General features: G+C 38.0%; 1 protein-coding gene across 6 annotated transcripts in view; it reads left to right on the forward strand.

Moving 5' to 3' along the window:
- LOC126248989 (acidic mammalian chitinase) overlaps window positions 1-15,990 on the forward strand; it is a 190,364-nt gene that overhangs the window by 118,272 nt on the left and 56,102 nt on the right. For all 6 annotated transcript variants that reach the window (XM_049950555.1, XM_049950554.1, XM_049950556.1 and 3 more), the window contains one exon: window positions 2,112-2,327. In XM_049950555.1, the coding sequence (XP_049806512.1) occupies window positions 2,112-2,327 (216 nt within the window). The remainder of the gene's footprint in view (window positions 1-2,111; window positions 2,328-15,990) is intronic.

Raw genomic sequence — 15,990 nt, forward strand, 5'->3', positions numbered from 1 at the left:
CTGCGTACAGGTGTATTAGTTCCTGAACAAAACCAGAGACATTGCTTCCATCACACATAAAACTCCCTATATTGCATTTTCATCTTCAGCAAATCCAGTACCATCAAAAGATGAACCTGATAATTTATCTGCTCATGTACATGAGCCATTTTTTACACTACATGGACTTGGTTATAGGAATAAATTAATACAGTGTCATGTTTTGTTTCAGAAGAAGATGGAAATGAATGACCATTTTATGCCTGAGAATTAGAGACAGTTGCTTTGTGTATGCCTTTAAAGTCAGAAAAATAAGTTGCTCCTCCCAGCAGTAGTTTGTGTTCCATTTTAATCACACACTTTAGAACCCTCTTGTCATTGCTTACATTCAGTTTTACTTCTTTTCAGTAGGTGCAGTTGTGAGGTTACATACCTGCAAACCCTTATTTGCACTCAATGTTTCATTAAAGAATGTTTGTTGAATTGTTGTAAAACTGGTGTTATGGGAAATTTACAATTATGTACACCACACAACTTTTAATTATTATGGCTTTCCTACATTTATTGTCACTAAAGGAAGTAGGATTACCAGTTCCAAGTCTCACAGAAAATTTGTTTACACAGGTTGACACGTTCACCTTGCTACTCATCCATGTGGTAGTGAATATATACAGTACAGGCACAGTTGAATTCCAAGACAATAAACATCTTACAATAGTGGATTAAGTTTATGTAGGTGATGGGTACACTATGTCTTTTAGCCAATAACACAAATAAATGAGTGTCCACGTTGACAGAATATGTAACTGGATTTCAAATTATTCACACATTTGCTGAAAGGAACATTTCACAAAAGGTAATACCAATCGCTGGCTGGATTTTATGTATTAAATAAGACACATGGATATATTGAGCATGCAAATATTGGTGACAGATGTGCTTGTTACTGGGATCTTATGTGAACTTGTTGCATAGGTGTTGCCATAGTGCTCGCTAGCTGGACATTACTGAGCAAACTTCCCACATTATGTTGCCGCTATGATTTTTGAGCCCAAACTAAAGATTTTGGGTTGGATTTTGCCTTATAAAGACTGACACATGGACATTTTAGTATTTCAAAAACTACAAATGATGTGAAAAACAGCTACATCATATTTTTTAATTTAGATGAGCTACATGTTACAATTTGTAATTTAGGTAACAAAATATATGGAGGATTAGTAAAATGGAAAACATTATTGGACCAATTTGTTTACCTACATTGAGAATAACCCATTTACAAGTTTCCAGCAAAACGAAATGTGTTATTTGAATCTGCATTTTGAAAGCTTTAGCATGAATAATAAATCTTAATGAAAGACAACATGATCAATGGCTTGAAAGGCACATAATTTATATGCACTACACAACAACCAGATTAAAGTTTAAAAATGAGAAGGGAAATAATTAATTGATAACAGGGGTGAAATAATAGGATGTAGAATGCTTCCATCTTGATACATTATAAGGTGTCTCTCTCCCTCCCTCTCTCTCTCTCTCTCTCTCTCTCTCTCTCTCTCTCTTTTGTTTTTGTCTGAAAACTGGTTTTGCAAGCCATTTCCCATAGTCTTGTCCCAGACAGTTCCCAAAGAAAACTGCAGGCCCGTTATTTAATTTTGTTACCTACCCACAAACTCAGCTGGTAATTGTCCTTTTCTGTGTACCTGTTTGCTACTCAGTGCCTTTAGTTTTGTGATGTATCCTCATAGAAAAATTTGTGTTCCATTCAGGAATTTCCCTTGCTATTGACATTATAGTAGTCAAGTTTTATAGTTACAACTTTTCTCTACACTAATTCTGTAATTGTAATTAAGACCTACTCATGAATTTATACTTTATGCATGTGTAACAGATTTAATTACATGTGTCATATGCTACTTTGCTTAGGCTCACCATATTCTTATCATCAATATTGATGATGTGAAAATTTAATCAATATATGGTGTAAAATAATAATAATAATCATTCAGCAGTTAATGATTACAGTTTGATGTTGTAAATAGTTACATAATTCAGTCTTTAAAATTCTGAGCTCATCTAATACATGCCTATGAAACTATTGTATTTATACTTCTTATTGGCTTTTATTCTAGATACATTGATTACGTAAATCTCATGGCATATGACTACCACTTTTATACTGAGTATACCCCATTGACTGGGCCTAATGCTCCATTATATAGCCTTCCAAGTGACAAGGGTTACATGTCCACACTCAACACAAATTGGTCTTCACTTTACTGGCATGATAGAGGCATGCCTAAGAACAAGATCGTCGTTGGAATACCAACTTATGGCCATTCCTTCTGGTTTGTATCACATAATTTGTAGCAAGTCTAAATATAAAATATGGGATATACAATCTGTGAAAGTTCTCTCTCTCTCTTCTCTCTCTTTCTTTCTCTCTCTCTCTCTCTCTCTCTCTCTCTCTCTCTCTCTCTCTGTGTGTGTGTGTGTGTGTGTGTGTGTGTGTGTGTGTGTGTGTGTGTAACAATTAATTCTCAATAATGCTTCATGTTGTTGTTGGCCTAATACCAGTTTCTGTTGTTAGTAATTAGACTCTTCTTTATTATCTTTGTTTTTTTATAAATTGTTTCCTTGTTTGTTTTTCCATTTATGTTATTTTGTTTGTGTAATACAGATAGCCTAGAGTACAATTATGTGAGTCTGCACATGACATAGAGTTTCAAATGATATCGGGTGGTTATAATTAAAGTGCAGCTGCTCACAGAGGTCCAGTGTCGGCTGTAATTATTATAAGGCATTGAAACTTGGTAGATATTCTAATATTTTAATGTAGAACTGAGTTATACTGGAAAAAAATTAGATCCTATTTTGGCTGCCAAGTGCAGATCTGGTTTTGTGAATGTAAGAAAGACTTATATAAATGTTTCAATATGTAATAAAATAGGAACAGGATTTGGGCAGGAAAGGTCAAACAACTGAGTAAGGCATAAAGTTGATTTTATTTTAAACTGCCACTTTCACAATTTGTTGAAAATGAGCACCGGAGACGTCAACGAGATGCTGCATCCATAAACAACAGTTGCTCACAGCAGTTTTGGTGGAATCTGTGCAACATGTTCTGTATACTGACCTTCTGATGAGTTAGAGACAGAATGTATTAATGGTAAATGTGTTCTTTTAAGTGTCCCCAGAGCCAAGAGTCACATGGATTCATATTCGGTGATCTTGCAGGCCATGCATCTGGAAAACCTCTGGAGATAACACATTTGTGGAAGGTTGTATTAAACAGATATTTCACTGGGGAGCAACATTAGGTGTTGCCCCATCTTCCATGAAAGTATTCATTTTCACACAGTTGCACTCTTCCAAAGTAGGAAGGAGGTTTTGATAACATGTGAATGTCGTGGTACACCTGACAGACCCCCTGGGTGTATTCTCTTCTGAGAAGAATGGACCGAGAATACAGATGCTTGTGAGTTCACACCACACAGTCACATACAGCAAGTGCAATGGCTCTTCATGCACAACACATGGTTTAGCAGTACCCCAAATTTGGCAGTTCTATGTAGTCACTGCACTCTGTAGTGTAACGTGTGCCTCATCATTCCATAGAATACTGCCCGGCCACATGTCATCGACTTTGATCCGTGCCGGAAACCAAACAGCAAATTCAGAATGTTGCTGCAGATCATGAAGTTTCAGTTGCTGCACTATGTGGATCCTGTATGAGTGCCACTGTAAAATAGACCACAAAACTTTCTGTACTGTTCACTTTAGGGTGGACAATTCTTGTGACACTGCATGAGCATTGGCACCACTTGGGCCTTGTACTGCCTGGTCAGTTACAGTAACAGCAACCTCATCAGTAACTTCCACCAGGATAGGACACTTCCTCTTCAAGGTGCCACACCCAGCTCACCCGTGTTTTCGAGTTTTACTATAATCTTCTTTAAACGATTCAGTGACATTTGGCCTCTCCACAGACCTTTCAGTCAGCAATACTCAGTGCCAGATTTGCACCTCATGGCAAAAATTGGATCTTTTTTCCCAGTGCAAGTCAGTTCCACATTAATGCATTAGCATATCTACCAAGTTTTGCTGTCATATGATAATTACTTAACATATCTACCAAATTTCACAGACATGATAATTACAGTCCACACTGGACCTGTGTGCGTAGGCCGCTCTTTAATTATAACCACTCAGTACAATACTGGAAAGTCCCGGATGAAATACAGACAATGAAATAAATGAAGAAAACCATTCATCATATGAATGTGATGGAGGAATAAAGAAGGCACGAGGAGAAGGGAGAGATGAAGGGAGGGAGAATGAGATGTGGGGTGAGAGAGGCAGGAAGGGAACAAAATGGGAATGTGGGACCAGTGAGACATGGATAAGCACATGTGGTACATGAGGAAATAGTAGGTGTGGGTTAAAGGGGAGCAAGACTGTGGGATATTGGTGTAGATTAATAGATAGAACAATCAAACTAAAGCAAAGTGAAGGAGTTGTTGGGGGAGTTGCCTAGGACAGAGATGAGGGTGAATGTAAGTGTGGTACTGAAGCTAGTGGAAATTAAAGCCAAGGGGATTGTTGCAGGATCAGAGGGTGTGGTGTAGAAAAAATTCTCATCTTTGTTTTTCAGAGAATCTGGTATTAGGGGGTAGGGGGTGGTGTTACAGATGGAACTAAATTATCTCACATTGCAGCTACCACATCAAATATTTTAGTCTGCCATGATTGATTTTGAGTGTGGTGAGCTCTGGTTTCTTGTCCTAGGCACGGCTGGCATAAGAACTGCCCACGTGGCAGCTAGTGTGTCGGTCATTCAATGTGAGAGGATAATGCGTGTGCACCTTGTCTATGAGAAAAGGTTCTGCAGTGACTGAAGGTGTTTTTCTCATTGCCAATGCTTAACAGAGAGGGTGGTGAGATAGGCACCTGCCAAGCCACATGGCATGCACAAGAGCTGACCATAAAAAATAACAAAGAAAAAGAACTAACTAGGAGGGGTACATGAGTTCTCCTAACCCCCACTCCATGTTCCTATCTTCTGCCTACAGTAAATAGCCTTTCTCATGGCCCACGACATTAAACACACAATTTTGTCACAGTATAATTTCCTCAAATCAGCATAATAAAGGAACAGTTACTACCAAACAGACACAGCTGCCAACTACACTGTCCACTTGTCTCCAATAGTGGAGCTTTTACTGCTACTGTGGTGTGGTATTGTACAATATGAAAAGGTTGGCATGCGTGAAAAATAAATAAAAAAAAGGTAGCAAATATGCTATTTGACTGAAGAAAGAGGGGTGACTTAGTGACTGTGAAGGTCAAAGTGATCCAATGTCATGAAATTTTGTAAATGCCACAACAGTTATTGAGTGCAAATACTTGTTTATTCAATCACCAGTTTCAATTATTTTGATCATCTTCAGCTTGCAAGCAACAACATTACAGGCATGTGTGGTTACTATTATATCATGATTTTACTCTGTGCAACAATGCCACTTACCTGCTGCATGTTTTAAATGCTTTCCCTGTTAACTTCATGAAGACGGATCAATCTGAAGATGATCAAAATGATCAAAACTGGTAATTCAATAAATAAATATTTGTGATCAGTGACTGTTGTGGCAGTTACAAAATCTCATAACTGTAAGTTTCTGATTTTTGCTAATTTCTTCTAACTGAGGGCTGGAACAAGATGCGATGGCAGTGGAAGCAAGCAAAAAAGATGGATTGGATATGTAATTTAGTTGCCCCCTGATTCAGTTCGTCTACAAAGAAAAAACTTTTTTTTTTTTTGGTGGGGTAGCATCACAGCTTTGGCATTTCTGCAAAGTGTGAAGGATAACCTTGGTATAGATCAGGCAAAAAATGTGTGTGTTTCAGCTCATAGTTTAGCACTCTCATTTTCAAAATATTATGACTCAATTTTCATTTCATGAACACATAAAGACACACCTAAAGCAATGAGCAAAGAAGACATGCTATTTATTAAACAGCTATTAACATATTTCATTTATTTCTTAAATGATTCCATGTTGATTGCAACTGTTAACTTTTAGTTTCTTTCTGCAAAATGAACAGTTGCAGCAGTATGGAATCATTAAAAATATTCTTAGCACCAATGGACCCAGGCTCGTAGAAAATCATCACTCCATGAAAATATTCCATTTAATCTTACAGGCCTTCTACTTGGGAAAAAGGAATTTTTTTCACATCACTCATTTCTGTTCTTCTAAAGTATCGATTTTTAGAGTGAAACTGCTTGTCATCAAACAGTCAGGTCCAGTCATGTCTTCATCAGTGAGGACTCTCAAAAACTTTGATTTTGTTAATTTCAGTATCAAAAACACACATTCACATAAGTATGTGGTTACAAACATACCGCAGACTTGAGCAGCTATTTTAACCAACTGCAGAAACTCTTCACGAGGAAAATTCTTGTAGAAGATTTCTCAGTTTTCTGCCGTATGAAATGTCTCCATCAGCATATGATTGCGCTGAAAGTCAGTGCATTCCAACTTGCTGTTTCTTCAATTTTTTTCAGATTTTTCATGTACAATTAATCTAATGTTTGGAAACTGTACACAAGAGCTTTTTGATGGTTGGTTTACGCACATCAGTAACTTTATTTTGAAACCAAAAATGGTGTCTAATACTTCTGTAATTAGTTTACGTTTGCTCCACAAAGCTGTGTTCAAGACATTGAGGTCCTTGATCACGTCAGTTAGGAAAGATAGGACACCCATAGGGAGTCATAAAACTCCTTTGCTGGTTTCATATCAATGAATAATGCTACATTTTTATGTAAGTTGAAAAAATAGTTATGTATCAGTAAAAAAAAGTAATATTTGCACCATGGGTTGAAGTGCGAGTAATCAGTTTTAAGAATCGTAATTCCTCCTCAGCTGTTTCATTCCCAGTAGTTCTGTTTTGTTACCACTAACAAGGCCAACAAAAGACAACTTTCATCACACAAGTTCAAATGACTGTTGTTACTCACATGTTGGCTTGAAACAAATGTGACTAGAGGGATATGGGAGGTGAGAGAGAAACTCACAGCTGACAGAATGGGGGAGAGCTGGAGGCAAGCAGTGGAGCCACAGTAAGTGCCTGAGCCTGCAATACTGCATACATCCAGGTCAATTGTGTCAGCCTTACTTTAAACTCTCTGTATGTCTCAGCCATTACCACTGAGTGAAATAGTGAAGCAGATTACAGAAACGTAGTGTTACTTCCTTCCTTTCTCTTTTGGTGATACAAGCCATGGTATGCACTGAAATTAAACCTACAAACAAAGTATACAAGGTGGCCATACATAAACAATTGACACCCATCTCCTAATATGGCCACAGTATTGGTACTTTTTCACCTGTGTGAACTGTGAAAGCCGGCCGGGGTGGCCGAGCGGTTCTAGGCACTACAGTCTGGAACCACGCGACCGCTACAGTCGCAGGTTCGAATCCTGCCTCGGGCATGGATGTGTGTGATGTCCTTAGATTCGTTAGGTTTAAGTAGTTCTAAGTTCTAGGGGACTGATGACCTCAGAAGTTAAGTCCCATAGTGCTCAGAGCCATTTGAACCATTTTTGAACTGTGAAACTTGAAAAATAAACATTGGAAAAGGAAATAGTCACTGCCATGATATTAGAAACTAAGTCTAATATAAAAAAGCTATTTGGTGCTTTAAGTTCTGAACTTGGTACCAGTTGATGAAGTGTGGTATGGTATTTATTGTAGTAAAGCAAAGATACAAAACTGTACAACACTTTGTGAAAATATTTGTGTCAAGTGACACTTTCTCTTACTGAATACACATTGTTTTTGTACACAAATCAACATGCAGTTAGTTGCACTTTAAATGACACTGACTCAGTAGTAACATCACACAGGAACAAAAAATTTCTAATGAAAAAACTGCCCAATGCACTCAAACAGTACAATATATTCAAGCATGGTAATCTAAAAACCAATATTATCTGTTTCAGTAGGATAATTAAATGACACTAACCATAGAATTCTGCTATGACATGATGTATGAAAACTTTCCTAGCCACGTATGTGCAATGTGACTAGAAAGCATAGTTCAGATTTTCTTATGAATTAGTACCATAACTCCAAAAATATGATCTTTCCAAACAGACTGCTCCATCTAAAAATTAAGTTTAGTTTCAACTACTGTTGCTTTGCTGTTTGCAATTCTGATGTGCAGGGAATGAAAGTAGCAACAGTACTTGAAATGAAAAACATGTAGGGCATTAAACAGCACATACATTCCTTAAATATTTCACTGACACATAGCATTTTTTATGTGTTGTGGTCACCAAATACTCTTGGCATCAAATATAACAAGGCAACAAAAATATATACCAACCTAGATTAGCAACAATTTGCAATAGTTTGTTAAAGGAAATATTACACTGCTTAACTTTAATATGAAGTTGGTGCATGCTGTAGCTTGGAGTTCATTTGCATGGAGCTGTTTTTAACTCTGGTCTAGTCCTGAAGCCACTGAATGATAACTATTATCAGTTGTAAAATGTCCAGTTCGGCTTCTCTTGGTGGTGAATGTTGTCACTATTTGAGTTAAGTATGACAAAAGCATAAAGTAGTCCTTGCCATGTGGTGGCATCTGTGGGTGTTAGCCTTAACACACAGCATCCCTGCCCTGGTGAGGGAGAGGAAGCTGATGAAGCTCACTTCATTAGCTGCATGCTTTCTGGTGCTGCCGATGTGTGAATTATGGCAGGAGCACTCCATCAATTAGCAAAGTTGGGAGCACTTCCTTGCTGCAGCTGGAAATGCCCAAGATGGCTGGCTGCATTGGGGTCATGTAAGCCTGTAAAAGAAAACGGCCTATGAGTTCTTTTTGTAATTGCATGTGCACAGTGTGGCTTCTCTTGGTTCCTGCACAGTACAGCCACATTAATGTGACCACCACCTGTATTCAATGTCAATTTAAAACAATCACTCATGGACAGCAGGTGACGGCACTAACTGTTGCATGATGCAGAAAACAGTGCAGTCCTTGTCTTATTGCAGAATCAAAGTGATCTATCTAACATTTAAAAGGGTGTGATCATTGGCCTTTGGGCCAAGGGTGGAAGCATTTCCAGTGGCTAAGTATGTAAACTGTTTGTGTGCCGCCACGCTTAAAGTATGCATTGCATGGCAAAATGGCACTATCCAAAACCAATACCGAGGCAACTGTGGTGCATCATGGGCCGTAGATAATAGGGGTGGACGATGGCTGTGGAGATGTGTATGGACAAATAGACATGCAACTGTTGATCAACTGACAGCCCAGATGAACCAAGGGACTACCAACAGTGTCTTCTCAACAACTATTCAGCACACATTGCTGCGTATAGGCCTCCGCAGCAGGTGCTTTGTCCTTGCACCCATAATGACTACTGTTCATTGGCAACAAATGACAGAATTTGTATACCAGTACAGCAAATGGATGTCCACTGAATAGGAATCAGGTGGCCTTCTCAGATTAATCATGTTTTATGCTCCATCAGACTGAAAGCAAATACCCTGTAACAATTGTTGGAAGGGTCCAGGCTGGAGGAGGGAGCATTTCTGGGTATCTTGACATTCTGGAGGGCACACTGGATCAACACAAATATGCATGTCCACCCCTACAAGCAGTTTTTTTCCCCCCTCAGCACAATGACATCTACCAGCAGGACAATGCAGCATCTTACACAGCTCACAGTACACATGCATGGTTCAAAGAGCACCAGGATAAGTTTAGCATACTGCCTTGGCCACCAAACTCCTTGAATTAAACCCTGTTGAGAATCTGTGGGAACACCTTGATTGGGCTGTTTGCACCATGGATCCTCAGCAAAGAAATCTAGTAAAGCTGACCAAGGCTCCACATCACTGTTAGTACCTTCCAGAGCCTCATTGACTCTTGCTGCATGTTTTGCAGTGGTCTGAACTTTAAAGGGTGGTTAATCGTGCTTTTAACAGGTGGTTGCATTAATATGACTGGACAGTATATGTTGCGTTGTGATACCATTATTAGTTTGGACTCGGTTTCTTTCCTTGTTTGTACATGGTAATGAGTACTTGATCTTTGGTCTTGATTGTAGTATCTGCTTGGTCTGTGGATGCACATAAGGCTTTAGTATTTGCATCTTAGAATCCAATACGGTCTGCTATGTAATTTTTCTGCTGGTAATTTTTAATCGTATGGAGGGCCTCAATACTGTGAAAGAAAAATTAACCATGCATTGTCCTTATCATATGAGATCTGAATGTTCTTATCAACATTTCAGCAAATCAGTTTGCTTTAGGGTAAAATGATGCAGCTAAGAAATGTGATATGCCACTTCATTCACAGAAAAGATTGAATACTTATGATGAAAATTGAATGCCATTGTCTGTAACTACTGAATTCAGCAACCCTTTGGTTGAGAAAATTCTTGACGAAACTTGGAATGCTTTCATAGAAGCTATAGAAGACATTTGTATCACATATGCAAATTCAGGAAATACATTTGTGACAACCAGCCAGTCACATCCTAAAAATGGTCCAGTCTAGCCTATGTCTAGATGTGACCAGAGCTCTGATGCCTGTGGCCACAGAAGGTATTTCTGTGGGAGAGCTGACTGGTGTATCTGGCATAAGTGGCATTTAGGCAGCATCACTTGTATATCTTTATCAATGTTTTTCCAATAGTAATGCTCTCTGGCAATGTGTTTGGTATGTATGATGCCACAGTGGCATTGATGTAGCATTTGAAGCACTTTCTATTTCGGCACTCCTGGAATCACTACTCATGTTGTTCCTGATTCTACCTAAATGGCATCTTTGTAGATAGTGAGAGGATGTCTCATGTGCCAGTAATATTTATTTTCAGGTTGACTGACTAACTTTTAATCTAAAGGCCACTCCAATTGACTGTATTGTTTCATTTTGGATAAACTGGTTTCGTTGGTTTTGCTGTCAAGTTGACATTTAATGGAATATCTTCAAAAGCATCTTGACTTATGATACCTAAAGTGAAATATCCATCAACAGAAGAAAAGAAATTTTTATACTCCATGATTGCACAATAGCAAGACTGCATTGATATGGACCTGAAAATTATTTCATAGCCATAGTTTCACAAAAGCAGTGCCCTTCATCATAAGTGTTGAGTTATTCTGGAAGGAACAGTGTTTCCAGTTCAAATATAGTTGCCAGTGGCTTTTGATCTGTAAGTAGAAATGATCTTCAGCTGTAAATATAGTCACGCAACTTTCTGACAGAAACAGCTTTCTTTTCAGTTTGACTGTAATTTCTCTGAGCAGTTGTCAGTGTTTTGGATGTGAATACAATCACCCTTTCTGAACTACATTGTCTGTGTGAAAAAACTGCATTGATTCCATATTCAGAAGCATATGTTGCAATAGTTAACATTTTAGTTTGATCTTATGTGATGAGACATTCGGTGTCCAGACTTTGTTTTAATTTGTCAACTGACATTCAATGTTCCAGATTCATTTTGTTCCTTTCTGAAACAGTCTGTAAGCTGTTCACTTATGGATGCTACATGTGGAATGAATTTTCTGTAGTAACTGATTTGTTCTAGAACATCACATAACTGCTTGAGAGCCTTAGAAGCCAGAAGGTTCTTAATTACTTAAGTGTGTTGCAGTTTTGGCCTAATGCCTTGTTATGACAGAATGTGTCCTAATTATTTGACTGCACTTTTCCTTGTTACATTTCAATTTGGCTACTTGTAAACTCTTAAATACACATCCAAAATTACATAATAGCTCTTCAGGAGTTGTCCTCTAAGCAATGATACATTGATGTCATCCAGGTATTTATAGTGTTAGATGCTTCCCTAATGAATTATTCTAAATACCATTGGAACAGACATACTGCACTGACAATCTCAAATGGCAATCTTTTGTATTGATAAAGTCCAAACAGAGTATTTATGAACAAGAATTCCGTTCTTTACTCATCCAGAGGTGATCCCCATTTTTTGTATGCTTGCAGATTGATTAGAGAAATGGAAGAGCCCTTGTCAGTTTGAAACTTCAGTCATACTTTATTTATTCTGAGTGTCACAGGTAAAGCCTTATCTTCAGCTAAGAAGGCAGAATACACTTTACTTTTTTTGCCGTGAAATATTATGTTCATCTTGAGCATTGTTTTTATTACGAATCACTTTTGAGTGCTTTAGTGCTTTATTATGTTGTATAATTTGCTTTGTGTTGCAGACTTCAGATTTATGATCTTTCTTTTTGCAGTAAGAAGTATGTGCATTGTGCAGTTCTCAAGAAACAGTCTTCATGCTTGTTGTTAATATTACAGTGTGCACATGATTTTAATTTCACTTGGGGGAATCTGTTTGCAAATGGCTGTTGCCCTTGTGCGCGCTCTGTGACTGTTTCACATGGCTGCGCTCATGGCCTTATTGTGCAGGCTGTCGTTGACACATTGTAAATACAGTAGTGTCCTCAAACTGGTGTGCATCAGCTGAGATGAGTATCTGTTGTTGCATCCAGGTTAAAAACAAACGTTCTTGCAATGAAGATTTAGTCAAACTAAGGAGGTCTTTCTTTAACTTGTTACTGGGTGAGTGCAGAATGAGTACGTCACAAATGAGAGAATCAGCATAACACTATCCACTCTTTGTAACCGTGATTTCATGTTCTAAAAAGCTTGGAAAATTTATGCCTGGCTGCTGCTATGTGCACTTGAGCTTCAGAATAAGATTACAGCTTACCTTTAATTTTGAGGATGTTGCTACTCACTTATAGTGGAGATACTGAGTCACAGATAGGCACAACGAAAAGACTGTCAAACAAGTTAGCTTTCAGCCAAACTGGCCTTAATCAGAATTAAACAAAAACACACACACACACACACACACACACACACACACACAGTCTCTGGTTGTATAATTCAGATAGGCCTTCTTGGCCAAAAGCAAATTTGTGTGACAGTCTTTTTGTTGTACCTGTCTGTGACTCATCATCTCTGCCGTATGATGAGTAGCAACATCCTTTTCATAATATTGTCATTCATTATTCTGTCCTGGATTTTCCATTGTTTTGTCCTTAACTTCTGTATATGAAAGTGTCTCCAGATATACTTCTGGACAAAGCTTTTGAATTAACTGAAAAATTTCCATGCCAGCTTTAGCAAGGAGAAAAGCTTTGCTCCCAACATCACATGATAATTTGTGCAACATGAAATATTGCTCTAATCTGTATACATAGTTAGGTCATAATTCCATCCTCTGGTCAAAAGCTGGAAATGGTGGTGGCAGCACCTAGAAATTTTGTTGAAGGTCTTTCTGCTGCTCTGCTTCCAATTTTGATAACTGTGCCACCAAAAGTTTTAGTGTTGTAGAGAGTTGTTGTAGCAGCATCAGCCTAGGTTTCAGTAAGTTTGATTGAGTCATTTATGAAAGATAAAATTCTCAACAGTATACAAAATGCCACATCTATTGTGTTGTGAGATAAGTTTCACTTTTTTTTTTTTTTTAAGCCAAATTTTTCTCTGTCCTCATCACCAGGTTTTTATATGTTCCTTTGTACCCATTATCAGGTTTTTATTCCTGCTTTCCCTCATTGCCTGGTATTTATGTTGTGCTCACCAAATACACTTGGTAACAAACATATTAAGGTAGCAGGAAGAGAAACCCTTACCACTGAAAGCAGTTGCTTTTATGAGGCTGCTTGCTTGGATGCAGCAACTCTACAGCCTCATCACAGGGTCAAATAGGGTTAGGCAACAGCTAAATGATGATATATTGCAACACAGATTCGCAGCAATTTACAGTAATTTATTAAAAGAAATACTACACTGGTTAACTTTAATATGAAGCTGGTGAACAACAGTTTAAAGCTCACGTGCACTGAACTGTCTTTAACTCCAGTCTAGTCTTGAATCCAGTGAATAATAACTACAATCACTTATAAAATGTGCAGCCTGACTCTTCTTGGCAGCAGTTATGTACACATTCCTGATACAATCTTGTGGTACTGTCAATATTCTGGATACTGTCACTGATACTTTCTTGACAGAAGCTGTGTGCCCACTTGTATCCGTATTTGGCAGATGGATGCCCACATGGGAATTGTTTGTGTGAAATACAGTGTAAGAGGGCATCTGTAAAAAGGGCAATCACAGAAGATGGAAAGAAAAAAACATAGGTTCAAAGATGGTAACTACAAAGAAACCATGTGGTAACAGAAGAAACACTTCAGTTGATTGATGAAAAAAAGGAAATAAAAAATGTTCAGGGAAATTCAGGAATGCAGAAATACAAGTCACTGAGGAATGAAATAAATACAAAGTGTAGGGAAGCTAAGATGAAATTGCTGCATGAGTAATGTGAAGAAACTGAAAAAGAAATGACTTTTGGAAAGACTGACTTAGCATATAGAAAAGTCAAAACAACCCTTGAGGAAATTAAAAGCAGGGATGGTAACATTAAGAGTGCAATGGGAATTCCACTGTTAAATGCAAAGGAAAGAGTGGATAGGTAGAAATTGTACATTGAAGACCTCTATGAGGGGGAAGATTTGACTGGTGTGATAGAAGAAGAAATGGGAGTAGATTGAGAAGAGATGTGGACTCCAGTATTAGAATCAGAATTTAAAAGAGCTTTGGAAGACTTAAGATCAAATAGAGCAGGAGGGATAGATAACAATCCATCAGAATTTATAAAATCATTGGGAGAAGTGGCAACAAAATGGTAAGTCTTTCCGCTCCCGGGATTGGAATGACTCCTTACCCTCTCCCTTAAAACCCACATCCTTTCGTCTTTCCCTCTCCTTCCCTCTTTCCTGATGAGGCAACAGTTTGTTGCGAAAGCTTGAATTTTGTGTGTATGTTTGTGTTTGTTTGTGTGTCTGTCGACCTGCCAGCACTTTCATTTGGTAAGTCACATCATCTTTGTTTTTAGATATATTTTTCCTACGTGGAATGTTTCCCTCCATTATGACTATTCACATTGGTATTTATAATCTATGAATCTGACTTTCAGAAAGATATCATCCACAACAAGAGATGAAAAGTGCAAGAATATCCACACAATCAGCTTAACAGCTCATGCATCCAAGTTGCCAACAAGAATAATATACAGAAGAATAGAAAAGAAATTTGTGAATGTGTTAGATGACAATCAGCTAGGCATTATGAAATGTAAAGGCACAAGAGAGACAATTCTGATGTTGCAGTTGATAATGGAAGAAAGACTAAAGATAATCAAGATATGTTCATAGGCTTTGTTGACCTGGAAAAAGCATTTGACAATGTCAAATGGTGCAAAATGTTCGAAATTCAGAGAAAAAGAGGTGTAACTTACAGGGAGAGATTGGTAATATACAACATGTACAAGAGGCAAAGGGGAACAATAAGAGCAGAAGACTGAGAACGAAGTGCTCAGTTTAAGAAGCGTGTATGGCAGGGATGTAGTCTTTCACCCCTACTGTTCAGTTTATACATCAAAGAAGCAATGATGGTTATAAAAGAAAGGTTCAGGAGTGGAATTAAAATTCAATGCGAACGGATATCAATGACATGACACACTGATGACATTGCTATCCTCAGTGAAAGTGAAGAATAATTACATGATCAGCTAAATGGAATAAAAAGTCTAATGAGTATAGAATGCAGACTGAGTAAATCAAAGAAAGACAAAAATAATGAGAAGTCTTAATTTGAGGAAGAAATTTCTGAGAATGTATGTTTGGAGCCCAGCAATGAAACATGGACTGTGGGAAGACTGGGACAGAAGAGAATTGAAGCATTTGAGATGTTGTGCAACAGACAAAAGTTGAAAATTAGGTGGACAGAAAAGGTAGGGAATGAGGAGGTTTCGTACAGAATTGCAGAGGAAAGGAATATGTGAAAAACACTGACAAGAAGAATGGATAGGATGATAGAACATCTGGTAAGACATCGGGTAATAACCTCCATGGTACTAGAGGGAGCTGTAGAGAGTAAAATCTGTAGAGGAAGACAGAG

The sequence above is a fragment of the Schistocerca nitens genome, chromosome 3 (genome assembly GCF_023898315.1).
Source record: "Schistocerca nitens isolate TAMUIC-IGC-003100 chromosome 3, iqSchNite1.1, whole genome shotgun sequence".
Classification (NCBI taxonomy): domain Eukaryota; kingdom Metazoa; phylum Arthropoda; class Insecta; order Orthoptera; family Acrididae; genus Schistocerca; species Schistocerca nitens.